The sequence below is a fragment of the Palaemon carinicauda genome, chromosome 8 (genome assembly GCF_036898095.1).
Source record: "Palaemon carinicauda isolate YSFRI2023 chromosome 8, ASM3689809v2, whole genome shotgun sequence".
In the NCBI taxonomy this organism is placed as follows: domain Eukaryota; kingdom Metazoa; phylum Arthropoda; class Malacostraca; order Decapoda; family Palaemonidae; genus Palaemon; species Palaemon carinicauda.
In genome coordinates, this window is record NC_090732.1 from 94,131,050 (window position 1) to 94,146,987 (window position 15,938).

Here is a 15,938-nt window from a genome sequence, read left to right on the forward strand (position 1 = left end):
GTTTACTTTGGGGAAACCTAAGATAAAGTCTCTGTTCACTCTCGTTCATCTAAAAGAGCACTTAAATTAATGGGAGACTGGATGGGTGCCAAGAACGAGCAAGGGAAAGCGGCCTTCGAATTTCCCCCTACTAGGTTGGCTTCTAGATCTAGTGTTTGGTACAATACGGGAGAGGTTCTCGGCTTGGGAGTTCCTGCCTCTGCCCAAGGAGATTTCTCAAGCCTGGTAGACGCTCCTCGTAGATCGGCCATGAGGAAGACTAAGGTGTTTTGGTCTACTTCTGAATTAGACCATTTACTCAAAGGTGTTTTCAGAGCCTTCGAGGTATTTAATTTCCTCGATTGGACTCTGGGGGCCTTGGGCTAAAAGATGACTACACTCAAGGAAGGAGACTCTTCGAACCTAATCCACGTCATGTCAGGCATAGATAAGGCATTGTGGGACGGGGCTAATGAGTTAGCTGCTATTTTTACAGTGGGAATTCTCAAAAAGACAGCCCAATTGTGTTCGTTTCTGTCTGTGGGAGTTTCATCCTTTCAGATATCAGAATTATTATAGTCTCCACTGTCGTCATCTCTATTCCCACAGGACCTTATTAGGGAGATTTCTTCTTCGCTGACACAGAAGGCCACTCAAGACCAGCTCTCGAAGACAGCAAGGAAAGTGTTGCCACCTGCTTTCGTTAGCCGCAAACCTTAAGAAGTTGCTCCTTTTCAAAAGTTTTCTTAGCCCTTTCGAGGAAGACCTTCAGTTAGAGGTAACTTCAGATCAGATGGAAGGGGGACTGAGAAAAGAGGAGCAAGAACAGGGCGAAGCAGTCTGACTGCATTCGCCTTCAGGCAGTAGGAGCCAGACAAAACATCTACTGGCAGGTGTAGGAGAAGAGGGGAGCAGATCCTTGGTCAGTCCAACTTCTAAGGAAGGGCTACAGGATCCCTTTTATAAATCAACCCCCTCTAAGGTTAACTCCTGTGGATCTCTCTCCCAACTACAGGGAGGAATTAAAGAGGCAAGCATTACAGCTACAAGTGTCTCTCATGTTGGAGAAGAGGGCTGTAGAGAAAGTACAGGACTGGAAGTCACCAGGCTTTTACAATCGCCTTTTCCTAGTTCCCAAGAACTCAGGGGGATGGCGTCCAGTTCTGGACGTAAGTGCTCTCAACGACTTCATCCAGACAACAAAGTTCTCAATGGAGACGACAAAGTCGGTGCTTGCAGCGGTAAGGAAGGGCAACTGGATGGTATTACAGGACCTTCAGGATGTTAATTTCTATATCCCGATTCATCCAAAGTTCAAGCACTTTCTGAGATTCGTTTTCCGAGGAAAAGTCTTTCAATTTCAAGCCCTGTGTTTCGGCCTCAACACCGCCCCACAGGAATTTACGAGACTTATGCTCAACGTAGCAAGGATGCTCCACTCAAGAGGCATCAGAGCCTCCCTGTACCTGGACGATTGGCTTTTAAGAGCCCACTCTCAAGATCGCTGCCTGAAGGATCTTCAGACAACTTTAAAGTTGACGGAAGAATTGGGTCTTCTAGTCAACAAAGATACCTTCTCAAGAGATTATATATTTAGGAGTGATGATTCGGAGTCAGGTTTTTCGGGCTTTTCCATCTCCCTTAAGGGGGGAGCAAGCACTGCAGAAGATAAGAGCGTTTCTAGGAGAGCAGAGGTGTTCTGCGAGGAGGTGGATGAGTCTGTTAGGAACTCTCTCCTCTTTGGAACAGTTCACCTCTCTGGGAAGGCTGAACCTTCGACCACTCCAATTTCACCTCAACTCTTGCTGAAACAAGGAAAAGGATTTGGAGAAGGTGTGTGTTCCGATCACGAAGTCAGTGAAACACTGCCTGCAGTGGTGGAACGACCCGATCAAATTTCAAGAAGGTTGCTCATTAGAACTGAAGAGCCCAGACCTAGTGTTGTGTTCCGACATCTCGGACTCGGGGTGGGGGGCAACACTAGGCAATGCGGAAGCATCAGGGGTGTGGACGGAAATTCAGAAGTCTTTCCACATAAATCAAAAGGAGCTGCTTGCAGTTCTTTTGCCTCTGAAGAGCTTCGAAGGGTCAGTACGAAACAAAGTGATTCAAGTCAATGCAGACAACACCACGGCATTGGCCTACATTGCCAAACAAGGAGGAACACACTCTATTTCCCTTTGCGAGACAGCGAGAGAGCTGCTCATTTGGGCAAAGGAAAGACAGGTGACCTTACTTACAAGGTTCATCCAGGGGGAGAGGAATGTTTTGGCAGACGGTCTCAGCAGGAAAGGACAAGTCCTATCCACGGAGTGGATTCTACACCTAGAAGTGTGCAAGAGTCTGTGTAAACTTTGGGGTCGCCCCTGCATAGATCTTTTCGTGACTGCAAAGACCAAGAGACTAGAGACATATTGCTCCCCAGTGCCAGATCTCGAGGCAGTACACACAGATGCGTTCCTGCTAGATTGGGCAAATCTAGATGTGTACGCTTTTCCTCCTTTCAAGATCCTGTACAAAGTTCTTCAAAAGTTGTGACAAGCAAAGGGACCAGAATGACCTTGATAGCCCACTCTAGCCCTCAAGAGAATGGTTCACAAAGATACTGGAATGGATGGTGGATACTCCCAGAAGCCTCCCTTTACGAGTAGATTTACTCAGACAGCCCTACTTGGTAAGACACCATCAAAATCTCCAAAGTCTTCGACTAACTGCCTTCAGACTATCGAAAGACTCACAAGAGCTAGAGGCTTTTCGAAGGAGGCAGCTAGGGCGATTGCAAGGGCTAGGAGGTCTTCAACCATCAGAATCTATCAATCCAAGTGGGAAGTTTTCAGGGAATGGTGCAGGGTCAACTCTGTTTCCTCTTCCAGTACCTCTGTAGCTCAGATTGCCAATTTTCTTTTATTCCTGAAAAAGAAACTAAGTTTTTCCACGTCAACTATCAAGGGATACAGGAGTATGTTGACGACTGTGTTCAGGCACAGGAACCTGGATCTTCCAAATAATAAGGATCTACAAGAACTAATTAAATCCTTTGAGACAACAAAACAACGACACCAGGATTCACCAGCTTGGAATCTGGATGTTGTGTTAAAATTTCTGAAGAGTGACAGGTTTGAACCCCTGCACTCTACATCTATGAAGGACCTCACCATGAAAACCCTTTTCTTGGTTTGTCTAGCAACAGCCAAGAGGGTTAATGAAGTCCATGCTTTTAGTAGAAATGTGGGTTTTCAGGACGGTAAAGCGATCTGCTCATTACAGATTTCGCACCTGGCGGATGTGGTTGGAAACGAGCTAATGAGAGTTTTATGTCCAGTAAGGGCCCTCAAGTTTTACTTAGACAGAACAAGGACTTTAAGAGGCAAGTCGGAAGCACTGTCGTGCTCGGCGAAGAAACCTTCCTTGCCAAGGTCCAAGAATGCTCTATCTTACTTTATTGGACTTCTAATTAAAGAGGCTCATTCTCACTGCAGTGAGACAGACTTTAGTCTCTTGAAAGTAAAGACTCACGAGGTAAGAGCAGTGGCAGCTTCAGTGGCATTCAAGCAAAATCGTTTCTTGCAAAGTATTATGAACACAACCTTCTGGAGAAGCAAATCTGTGTTCACCTCACACTATTTGAAAAATGTTCAAACTCTACAGTATATGATGACCGATATACTCTGGGACCGTTTGTGTTTGTAGCAGCGGGTACAGTAGTGGGGGAAGGATTCGCCACTACTTTCCCATAACCCTAATACCTTTTCTTTCTCTTGGAACTTTTATTTGGTGTTTTTATGGTTGTCTTGTGGAGATTGCGACAGTCTTCCGCAATCATTGATTTGTCAGGTGGTCTTTTTTGTTCCTTGAGAGCACCCCGGAATGGGTATTAGAGGAGGCTCTGTCACAAAGAGGTGTGATTACCGGTTGGCAGCTCCTAGGGATCTTCAGCCCCGAGAGGATCGCTGGATCTCATAAGGATAGCAGACATAATGGCAGAGTATCATTGAAGTTAGCTTCCTTATCAGGTACGAAACCCTTAAGTTTGTTTTATATTTTAGAAACTCTTAAGCAGAATTCAAACTATATTGGCTGTCTCTAACCCTCCACCAAAGGTGTTAATCAGCTATATATATAAAACCACCAGGTAAGCCTTGTGTTTAAAAATTTTATTTTCATTATAAAATAAATTTTTGAACATACTTACCTGGTGGTTATATATAATTAAAATCCCCCCCTCCTCCCCTCTAGAGACTAGAATCATGGAAGATATGAATACCGAGGGAATGGTTTCCGGGTACCTCGCCAGGGTCTCATGGGTAGCACACCTGGCTACCCAATCGGCGATTGGCGCGAGTTTTGAATTTTTCTGCCGTGACGTCAGGGACGTAAACTATATATATAACCACCAGGTATGTATGTTAAAAAATTCATTTTATAATGAAAATAACATCTTTAAGAAACTCTACACAAAATATCTCTTCAAGAGATATTTTGAAATCATTGAGAGCACAAACCTCACCCTTCATCAATCTTGGAAGGAGCATTTTGATATTGTCATATGCCTCAAAATAATTGGTCAAGCTTGACAATAGATTTCAAGGCGCACCTTGAACTCTGCTTGGAGGAATCTGTGACCTGATGCCGTCTCCGCACGAGATTTCGAGGGCTTCCGCGCAGACCAAACTGAAGACGATTCCGAAAATGTTGGCGATCCTGAACCTGATGCTCAATCTGAAGTTGCCGCAGAAACCACTTCCCCTTCTTTTGATGAATCTGTGAAGAGCAACAATTCCAGGGGGAGAGAGAATGTCCAACCACCTGAGGAGGATGGTATCTGATGTCCAACACCTCTGGTCTCTCTTTTGCTCAGGCCCTGAAGGTCCAATGGATCCTTACTGGGTTCAAGTGGACTTCAGCTGGAACTGGAGAGGCCGTATGCATTGTCTTCTGTTGGTCACCAGGAGCTCCAAGGCGAATGGGTTTCCTATTAAATGAAGTCACTGAAGTGTTGGTAGCAAGACTAGGAATAAAAAGTGGCCTATCCCATTCTTCAGTCTCTCTATTTTGCTCTTAAACAGAAAGATTTTTCCTAGTTTGATGTCTAGTAGCATTCCTAGGTATACAGTGGAACCTCTACACACGAACGTATCTACATCCGAATTTTCCAACATCCGAAGTAAAATTCGAGCAAATTTTTGACTCTACACCCGAATTTTATTTCGACACACGAAGTAAACATTACGCCATTGAGCGTCAAGTGCTCAGTTTTCTATTGTTGTGTGTATCGTGTGGTTGTCCTTTGTTTGGTCTGTTATTAACAGTGCTTATTTTCTTCCTTTTCTCACATTTCCTTTTTGATTTTACCTATAATCATGGTGCCAAGCTAAGTTTCAGTACAGGAAAAAGGCAATTCTTTCATTAAAATTGAAGCAAGAAATTATAGAAAAACATGAGAACAATATGGCCGGAATAGGCCTATGATCTCGAGGATCATCAAGCTGAAGGCAGCCATTAAAGCAAATAACCATCGAAGGGGATCACCATTATTACAAGATATCGTAGCAATACCCTGGAAGAGATAGAATGCCTTTTGTTGATAGGGATAAAGGACAAAGAGATTGTTGGCAAAGATCATTTCTGAGAAGGGCCAGCGTGATGAACAGAAAAAAAGAAAAAAGTGAAGCAAAGAAAACCATGATAGCATTAACAAGCTCTTTTTAATAAGACTTTTCTCTCTCTCTCTCTCTCTCTCTCTCTCTCTCTCTCTCAATAGTGTTAGATACGTCTATTATTTTTTTTTCCGAGAGAGAGAGATTAAACAAAAATGTGTTTAGAGTACATATGATTTTTAACAGCGTCAACGAGTTGAAAAACAATTATATGTAACTAAGAAAGTAATAACAGCTAATCTGAATTCCTTTATTAACTAAAACAAATATTGATACAAACACACTCGTGTGCGTAGGCACAAACACACACACAGGTGCAAAAATTGCTACGCAGTAAGAGAGACGGTCGGGGAGGAGGTAGAGATGGTGACTGCAATAACATACCGTAACTCGTCACTGAAAGTGATGAAAATAAAAAATCAAAAGAAAAAAATTTAGAAAATATGAAATATAAAAAAAAAAAAATAAGCTAATTTAGATTAAAATTTCCGCAGTGTAAGTTACGGTATGTTATTGCAGTCACCATCTCTACCTCTTCGCCGATCTGTCTCCTCGTGCGTGTGTGTGTTTGCGCATACGCACACGAGTGTGTTTGTATCAATATTTGTTTTAGTTAATAAAGGAATTCAGATTTGCTGATATTTTTTTAGTTACATTTAACTGTCCTTCAACTCGTTAACGCTGTTAAAAATCATATGTACACCTCTCTCTCTCTCTCTCTCTCTCTCTCTCTCTCTCTCTCAATAGTGTTAGATACGTCTATTATTTTTTTTTCCGAGAGAGAGAGATTAAACAAAAATGTGTTTAGAGTACATATGATTTTTAACAGCGTCAACGAGTTGAAAAACAATTATATGTAACTAAGAAAGTAATAACAGCTAATCTGAATTCCTTTATTAACTAAAACAAATATTGATACAAACACACTCGTGTGCGTAGGCACAAACACACACACACGTGCAAAAATTGCTACGCAGTAAGAGAGACGGTCGGGGAGGAGGTAGAGATGGTGACTGCAATAACATACCGTAACTCGTCACTGAAAGTGATGAAAATAAAAAATCAAAAGAAAAAAATTTAGAAAATATGAAATATAAAAAAAAAAAAATAAGCTAATTTAGATTAAAATTTCCGCAGTGTAAGTTACGGTATGTTATTGCAGTCACCATCTCTACCTCTTCGCCGATCTGTCTCCTCGTGCGTGTGTGTGTTTGCGCATACGCACACGAGTGTGTTTGTATCAATATTTGTTTTAGTTAATAAAGGAATTCAGATTTGCTGATATTTTTTTAGTTACATTTAACTGTCCTTCAACTCGTTAACGCTGTTAAAAATCATATGTACACCTCTCTCTCTCTCTCTCTCTCTCTCTCTCTCTCTCAATAGTGTTAGATACGTCTATTATTTTTTTTTCCGAGAGAGAGAGATTAAACAAAAATGTGTTTAGAGTACATATGATTTTTAACAGCGTCAACGAGTTGAAAAACAATTATATGTAACTAAGAAAGTAATAACAGCTAATCTGAATTCCTTTATTAACTAAAACAAATATTGATACAAACACACTCGTGTGCGTAGGCACAAACACACACACAGGTGCAAAAATTGCTACGCAGTAAGAGAGACGGTCGGGGAGGAGGTAGAGATGGTGACTGCAATAACATACCGTAACTCGTCACTGAAAGTGATGAAAATAAAAAATCAAAAGAAAAAAATTTAGAAAATATGAAATATAAAAAAAAAAAAATAAGCTAATTTAGATTAAAATTTCCGCAGTGTAAGTTACGGTATGTTATTGCAGTCACCATCTCTACCTCTTCGCCGATCTGTCTCCTCGTGCGTGTGTGTGTTTGCGCATACGCACACGAGTGTGTTTGTATCAATATTTGTTTTAGTTAATAAAGGAATTCAGATTTGCTGAGATTTTTTTAGTTACATTTAACTGTCCTTCAACTCGTTACTCTCTCTCTCTCTCTCTCTCTCTCTCTCTCTCTCTCTCTCTCTCTCTCTCTCTCTCTCCTCTCTCTCCTCTCTCTCTGAGCTGAGGAACGAATTAAATGAATTACCATGTATTCTTATGGGAAAATTCGTTTCTACATCCGAAGTTGGTTGTGGAACGAATTAAATTCTCATGTAGAGATACCACTGTACTAGTTTTGTATTGGCTGCAGGGATGACTTCTCGCGATTTTACCATTGCCATCAGATCACAAAAAAACTTTAGAAGCCTGACTCGATGTTGGCGAAGTAAAGTTCTTAAGTCTGCTAGAATTACCCAGTCGGCCCAGTGTCTTAACAGACGAATGCCTTTTCTGCGGGTCCTGATTGACACTAGGGAGAAACTCCTTGTGAAAACACAGAGAAGGTGCAACCATGTTGAATTAAAGCACCTTAAACTGGTATTGTCAATTATCTAGGATGACTTTTACATACTTCCTTGAAGATAGATGAACTGGAATCAGGTGGAAGCATCCCCATTCCCGTGTTGACATAAAGCCCTCGGGTCTGACAGCTTGTCTGAACGTGTCAGCAGTCTCCATCCTGAACGAAGTTTGTTGAACGAGCCTGTTCAATGAGGAAAGGTCGAAAACTGGTATCCAGCTTTCAGGGTCCTTTTCTACAATATAGAGTCAACAGTAGTAGCCTGGGGACCCATTTTCAGACGTGTTCTCCCTTCCTGGGGAACAGGACGTCCTAAGGTGGCATTCCTTCTCTCGTGACCTTGCGATGTAATAACGTACTCACATGTCGATGACGTAAAGCCCGAGTTAGGATGTCCGTGCGACTCGGGTTCCCATAGATTGTCAAGAAGCTCTCCTTCACACCTCACCAGGTAGATGGATATGTGTATGTCTTTCTCGTCGAACTGCAGTTTATTCTGCCCCTGGAGTCAACTTGGTTATACAATGAGGTTCGCGAACAACTCTTATTCGAGAAAGCCCTGCCCTTGTAGTGGAGAGCTCTTTGTTCAACTTGGATTAGCTGTTCATGAGCCAGAGCTACATAAGCGTTACTCATCATTAATCCGTGGCTCAACACGAGAAGAGGTTTCAGCGGGGACCAGTCTTCAATTAGAGAGGGGCTGCCTCTCTTTAGGTGGGCATACACTGATCACAGGGGGTAGTTACCCCTCTCACCAATGACCCCAATGCCTGGCATCACCCATTACCAGCAAATATGGGATGACTTAAAACTGGATCACTGGAGCCCAACTCTTAACAACCTAAGTCTGCACCCAATGGGGCCTGCCAGAGGGTGATGGTGTCTAAATTTGAAGCATATACAAAAACTGGTCAATGTTCTAATAATGGTCGTCAACAAAATTCAGAGAGAGCGAGAAGTGAAAAACTGAAATAAAGAAGAAGGCTTATATATGACCAGTCTTAGTCTGGTCTCTTAGAACTGGCCTTAGGGGTATGGTTGAACATGCCAGGGTGGATAATCATCATTGAGACTCTCAAGCCCCTCTACTACATCAAAGGGCTGGACCATCAAAGCGGGTATGGAGAGGTCTTCCTTCTTAACAAGGTAAACTACTGTCCCCAACCAGAAATCCATCCATGAAAGAGATTGCAAGGAACATCTCAAGCCTTTCCTTGTTGGCAGCATCTCCCAGAGAGAAATGTACTGGCAACGTCGCCAGTTTGGCCAAAGAAGAGGTTTCCATTACAGTAAATCCAAGAGTACCAGGTCTAGTGGTAGAGGAGATGAATCGTTCTTTACCATCTCGTAGTGCTTCCTCCGCCGGACATACGAGAGGAGGAAGTAACCGAAAAGACTCCACGGATTGGAGAGGTTGTGAAGTTCCTGCCACTTGAGTATACACCCATATCTTTGTTGTTTTGACCCCTCTCGACCAAGAAAAGGCTACCTTATTCTTGGTGGGTCTTGGGATATCACAGAAGAGGTCTAGGGCTGTGTCCATTCCCTTCCCTGGGACCTGATCTGGCTCCCACAGATTGTTGACCCTCCTTATGCAAGAAAGGACTTGCTAAAAGAGGCTATCCGCATCCTTCTGTTCTAGGGGCAAGATCTTCAAGCTGGACATTAGCACCGCTCTGTCAGAATGTTCGAAAGCTTCTTCCTCCTCTGAGCTAGCACCCATAGCAGCTCAGGGAGGATCAAGGTCATCATCAGGGTTCCTTTTGTCAGAGAACTGAACCCTCAGAAGAAGGCCGCTATGCTCAGGTCTTACAGAGGCAAATGTTGATGCTGAGTGATAGTCCCCTCAGGATTGACGTTCATCCATAGAGCACCAATTTTTAGGGAGCGTCTTGTGTCCTTACATTCCCTCGAGCGGATGTTAAAGCCCTCAAAAAGGGAGGAACTCTCCTTTGGAGAGAGTGAAAGGAAAAATCTATGCAACCTTAGTAGAAGGTCCTGGCTGGCTCAACTCTTTATTTGTAAGAGTGATCTCACTCAGGGATATCAATCCCCTGCTCGTACGAGGATGTACATTATCCTCAGGTGGCGGGGTGTTTGCCCACTGATTCCTTTTCCTCCTCTTAGGCATGATTGGAATTAATCCTAGCCTCTCCCAGACCAGATCTTGGTCAGTAGATGCCTTGGTCTTCAGGTACTCCTGATACCTCGAAGACACTTGAGGCTTGGGACGGGTTAGAGGAGGTGGTTGCCTAGATTCGCTGATACATCTGGGATCAGATGGGCCTTCACTTCTTTGGAAGGATTCCAGTGGGATGGTGGGAATGCCGGGGAAGGAACTTTCGGGAAACGGGTCATTTCACACCGGTAAGATGTGATCTACCTATGTGCGCAGTGCGCACTAATGAAGTAGAACTAGCCTTTGCACTAGACAAAGTTTCTAGTGCTAGTGAGTCTAGATGGGAAGACTTTCTAGAACAAGCAACGCACGTAGCAATAGCGAGCTCACCTACCTCCTGCAGAAGAGTTCGCCCTTTCACCGGTGAGCAACACTGGACAAGACTCATCCACTAGAAGTTGGTCAGCGATTAGCACATCTAGGAGAGAAACTCTTCTATTATACTTGCCTTTTCCTCAACAGGAGAAAGACAAGTCTTTCTTTCCCCTAAGGAAGAGGAAGGATAGGTGGTTGTTACGCGCTTGAATGCAGGCAGCAAAGCAGGTTCTTCCTTGAGAGAAGGAGAAACCAAAGGAGCAAGCTGGTAGCGCTACATTGTATCCAAGAGACACGACGACAAAGGAGAGTGATCGCAGGCAATCCCCTCCTACCACCATCGCCCAGCTCCAATAAGTTGCGCTCTGATGGAATACCGCGGGACAAGGATGAGGCCATGCCCTTTGGTGGAACCACTGGAGAGATCACTCAGGAGAGGGCGTTCTCCCCCGAGGGTCGATCAACCCCTTAAGATCCTGACGGAAAATCTCTTCATGGGCGAGGAACTTGATGAGCAGGAGCTGTTGAAAGGGATCTATCCCTCGAAAGGGAAGATCATTCAACACCTGGTGGAGAACGACCCTCCCTCGGAAGGGAAGGTTGTCCAATACCTGGAGGCAGAAACACGGACAGCTCACTTCGTCTCCCTTCTGGTTGAGTGAACTCAGCCAAAAGATCGATTCCATAAACCATCCTTGGGACGTAGCCGAAGATAGTCCCTGGGTTCCCCAAGAATGGATTCCCGACAAGTCACTTTGAGGAATGCTTGTCAGCCACAGATGATGAACTGCTTGGTCGGAAAGAGACTTCCCTACAGCGACGGCCGGTGATGATTCTCTAGGAGAAGCAACGGAGGCCTCTTGACATGCAGGGCTGTCCCAGGGTCGCATGAATACCACTTATACTCATCCGACTCCCAAGGGAAGTTGAACGAGTAGTCATCATGCAGAGGTCGAGTTGATGGAGAACGATGGTGGGGTTTCTTCCCCTTTGAAACTGGCCTCAAAAGGTGAAGAATCCCTCTTTGATTTCTTCTTCCGTCACCAACTAAACCTCAGCCACTGGGAGGGCGACTACTCCCTACACACTTTATAAGAAGACTCCTGCATGCATGAGTGACCCCTACACACAGGGCAGAGACCATGAGGATCCATCTTCTAAGCAGGCATGAAGGGGCCGCAACAGCCCCCTTCAACATCAGGACAAACCTGTATTTAGATAAGATTTTATGGGCAGTCATACCTGAAAAGAAAAATAATGAAGAAAAATTTTTGCTTTATAGGCCAGCCAAAAATAGAAATCTTTTTATTTTAGGGTTATAGCGGAGGAACAAGACAACGTCTGTACTCCTCCAAGCTGAAATAAAAAGTGACAGTTGTTTACCATTGCTGGTGTGAGTGGGGTGGTGGGTTGCCGCCACTAACTAGCTGAGGGTAGTTACCCCTTGCAAAAGCTTTTAAAGGTCGGTTTCCATCTAGCGCCAAAATAATACTCCTATGTAAAGAGCATAAGGTTTGTCTTTAGTGCCGGAACAAATAGTATCTTTGTTTGAAAAATGAAAAAAAAATTGCAGCTAACCTGGGATGATGTTGATGGCTGTGGGGTAAGTGGTGATGAATCACTCAATGCAAGGTGATCTTGTACTGCTGCCTCTAAATTCCAGGCATGATTCTCTAATTGTGATCTTGCTGCATTATAATCTTCTGTGCCAGTTACCTCCTGTGAAATAATCATTTTTTATATACTGGTAAATACTGTTTTGTATGGCAGAGGGATTTGAGTGTAATAAAAATTGAACAGTTTATGAATGTCACTAATTTTGAATACTGTACTACAGGGAGAGCAAGAGAAGGTCGTGTTCTGTTTAGGAAGGGAATGGGCTTCCTAATGCTCATGGATTTAGATCAATGTACAGCTTCCTCATGCTCATAGATAATTTTGGACCTACAGTAAGGGCTATCTCCAAAGTCCGACACCCAACCTTAAACTATATAAAGCCATAATTTGTCCTTGCACATGCAATGGATATGGAATTTTCAAACTAAAATTGATATTAAAATTACTTACCTGGAAAATTTAGCTAGCCCTTAAACCCAATAGTCCACCCAAAATTTTATCACTTGATAACCCTGACACAGTACCTCCTGTTCCACACTGCCGTTAGTAACACTAATGGCTAGAAAGAGAGCTCATACTACTCTCTCATCAGTTAGCTAAAATCAAAAGTGACTATAGTCTATTTTTTATAGCAGTGCATATTTGCACTGACTCACAGGGGTGCCCTTTTAGCTCGGAAAGGTTCCTGATACCTGATTGGTCGGAAGTATTTTTATCCGAACACCTTCATTGCTCTCGAATAATTACCGAGTAATGTGAATTGAAACTTATTTATTAACCTATATTTCTCCATCAGATATATGTTTTGTCAATAAACAATGTGAAAGAATAAATATATTATAAAGTATCGTCTTGGTAAGTCTAAACTTAATGACACAATCCACCGAAGTCAACGACAGCAGCTTGTTTTCGGATGCACGCTTTGTAATTTTGTAATTTTTCTCATATTTTAACACAAATTGGGATAAATTACACTCAGCATAGGTTAAACATGTTATTATAAACTTTTTTGAATACCAGAATTTATCAAAAACATGGAATTAATAAAACCCAATATTTGTGAAAACTTGTGGGGTGGTAAAAGAACAGCCTATAGCAGCCTGGCAGGAAAACAATCCCTTCTGACTGTCGTAGACCCAGTTTTTTTTTTTTTTTTTTTCGTAATATAGTTCGGCCTATTCCTTTCAGTTTAAATAGCCTTGCATTGTCTCTCTTTGTATTATTTTGCTTAGTATTTTCCCACATTCCTGTTCCTCACCTAATATCTATCTATTTTCCCCTATTTTAACCTATGCTGAGTGTAATTTATCCCAATTTGTGTTAAAAAATGTGAAAAATTACAAAATTACAAAGCGTGCATCCGAAAACAAGCTGCCGTCGTTGACTTCGGTGCATTGTGTTATTAAATTTAGACTTACCAAGAGGATTCTTTATAATATATTTATTCTTTCTCATTGTTTATTGATAAAACATATATCTGATGGAGAAATATAGGTTAATAAATAAGTTTCGATTCACATTACTTGGTAATTATTCGAGAACAATGAAGGTGTTCGGACAAAAACACTTCAGACCAATCAGGTATCAGGAACCTTTCCGAGCTAAAAGGGCACCCCCTGTGAGTCAGTGCAAATATGCACTGCTATAAAAAATAGACTATAGGACTAGGACTTTCCAAATACCACCTCGTCAGGGTATGGGGACGTGACAGTATTAACTTAATACTAGGAACACAAGGAAACATGGTTTACCCGCAGTGGTTTGAGGTCAGCTGTGCAGAGACTAGCTAAATTATCCAGGTAAATATTATCAATTTTATTTGAAAATTCCATATTAATAAACGTTACCTTAGGACAATTTATCTAGCCCGATTAGCCACATTTTGAAAGGAATACATACTGTAAGAGGATAAGCATAAAGCTTCTAAACCCTGAACAGTTTCTACCAGATGTAGCGGACTGTGCCAGAGAAGGCCAAGTGAGATCAGAATGTCTGTCCAGAGTGAGGGTGGCAGATACTAATCGAAGTTGGAAGGACAAGCTCCAGTCCAAGCACCCTCTTCAAGAAAAACAATGAAAAGTGCCCCTGACTAGGACATTGATATATCAAAACCGAAAGGTGCAGGGAGAAACAGACAAGTTAAGACAATCTTGTTGGTAAGACATCAGGATGCAACCAAACGGAAAGCAAACTGAAGAAGCCTGTTATCGCCTAATTCCCTCACCCCAAGCCAGAATGGCACCCTACGTCAAGCGACACGAAAACCTTGTGACAAGTACCAGAGCCAATACCATTCTTGCGAGAAGACATGGGAGAGCATGACACAAAAAAGCAACTCAAATCGAATCTGATTAATTAGGAAAGAAAGAGGGGAAGAGAAGAACTTCCCTAAAAAATCCTAAAAAGATCCCTAATGAGTTGAAGGCTATTGACGCTACTTGATTCTCAAGCCTGGCGCCAAGAGAAATGGTAACATAGCAAAGTCTTAATTCTGGGGAGAGAGAGCTAAAGATGCTTCTCTCCTTTGTCAGTAGAACCACTCCCACCTCCTGACCCAGTTGGCCAAGAAGGCTGGGGGCTCGAAGGACAGGACAGACGACTGGACTTGAACAGTCGCCGAAGAGGCCAACGCTGTGAACCCCAATCGCTGATCAAGAATAGAACATTACTGAAAATCAGCCAATTATCAAGAACTGATATCAAGACAGGATTTGACATTATATGTGGAATACATTACAGTGTATTATATTCTACATATCTAAGACCACAACAAATAGATCTCTTAGGTCCAGTAGTGCACAGGGTTTCCATGAGTGATAGGACCAGGGTAACAGCATTCTAAGTAAATTACTGTAGGTAAAGGAGGATTACTTTCTTTACCATTGAGAACTTCTGGTACGTTTATAGTCACTCTTGTAGATTTTTAGTCTCTTCGTTTGTTCTTGTGACTTTTTATGCATACTTACATTTTTTCAGAGAGACGTTTTGCTGCGGGGAGGGGTTCCTAGATGTCCATAGGGACCAGGATCCAGCAGCCCAGAGTCTTGGCTCTGATGGTGGTTCTCCCGAGGAATGTTACCTTTGTCAAGTATTGGAGGCGGTTACTTGCCGACACTACCTTCTTTTGTGAAGCGACAGGTACTGTAGTCTGCCAGTCGGTGTTGTTGACCATGAGCTGTGTGAAGTTTCCCCCAAATTTCGCCTGACACCGAACCAACATGACAAATTTGTAGATAATTTGTATTTTTCCTAACTATATAAACCTTAGCTATTTAATAGGGGTTATTACTTTCGGCGTAACTGAAATGACGAGCCATTAGAATTTTAACGAGGGTTTACTACCACACCGCTAGTTAGCGGGCGGTAGGGAGGGATAGCTTGCTACCCACCCACCCCCCACCCCCTTCCCCACACACCTGTGCTTGAGCTCACTTTGCTTAGAGGTAGGACTTCAAGACGGATAGGGCTGGCGGGCAAGTTTGATTAAATAGCTAAGGTTTGTATACTGTAGTTAGGAAAAATACAAATTATCTACGAATTTGTCATTTGTTCCGTAACTGACATACAAACCATGCTATTTAATAGGGGTGACTCACTCATTAGGAAGGGTGGAAAGTCCCGGCCAGTACTGGCTTTTGGCTTTGCCCAGAGACTCAGTATCTGAGTGTGTCAGCATTCAACAATAAGGAGTCCCTGCACCTCGCTAGAACCTTGCTACGCAAGGGCTGTGGCCTACGTAAGCTGTGTGTGAAGGTATAAAGTGTGACTCGTCCTATGAAGTTGACCTGTAGTCCTTTAGATGGAAACTTT

General features: G+C 42.8%; 1 protein-coding gene across 1 annotated transcript in view; it reads right to left on the reverse strand.

Annotated features, from left to right (window-relative positions):
- Faf2 (Fas-associated factor 2) overlaps nt 1-15,938 on the reverse strand; it is a 135,246-nt gene that overhangs the window by 89,846 nt on the left and 29,462 nt on the right. Inside the window, exon 2 of the mRNA XM_068378761.1 lies at nt 12,090-12,230. Coding sequence (XP_068234862.1) covers nt 12,090-12,230 — 141 coding nt within the window. The remainder of the gene's footprint in view (nt 1-12,089; nt 12,231-15,938) is intronic.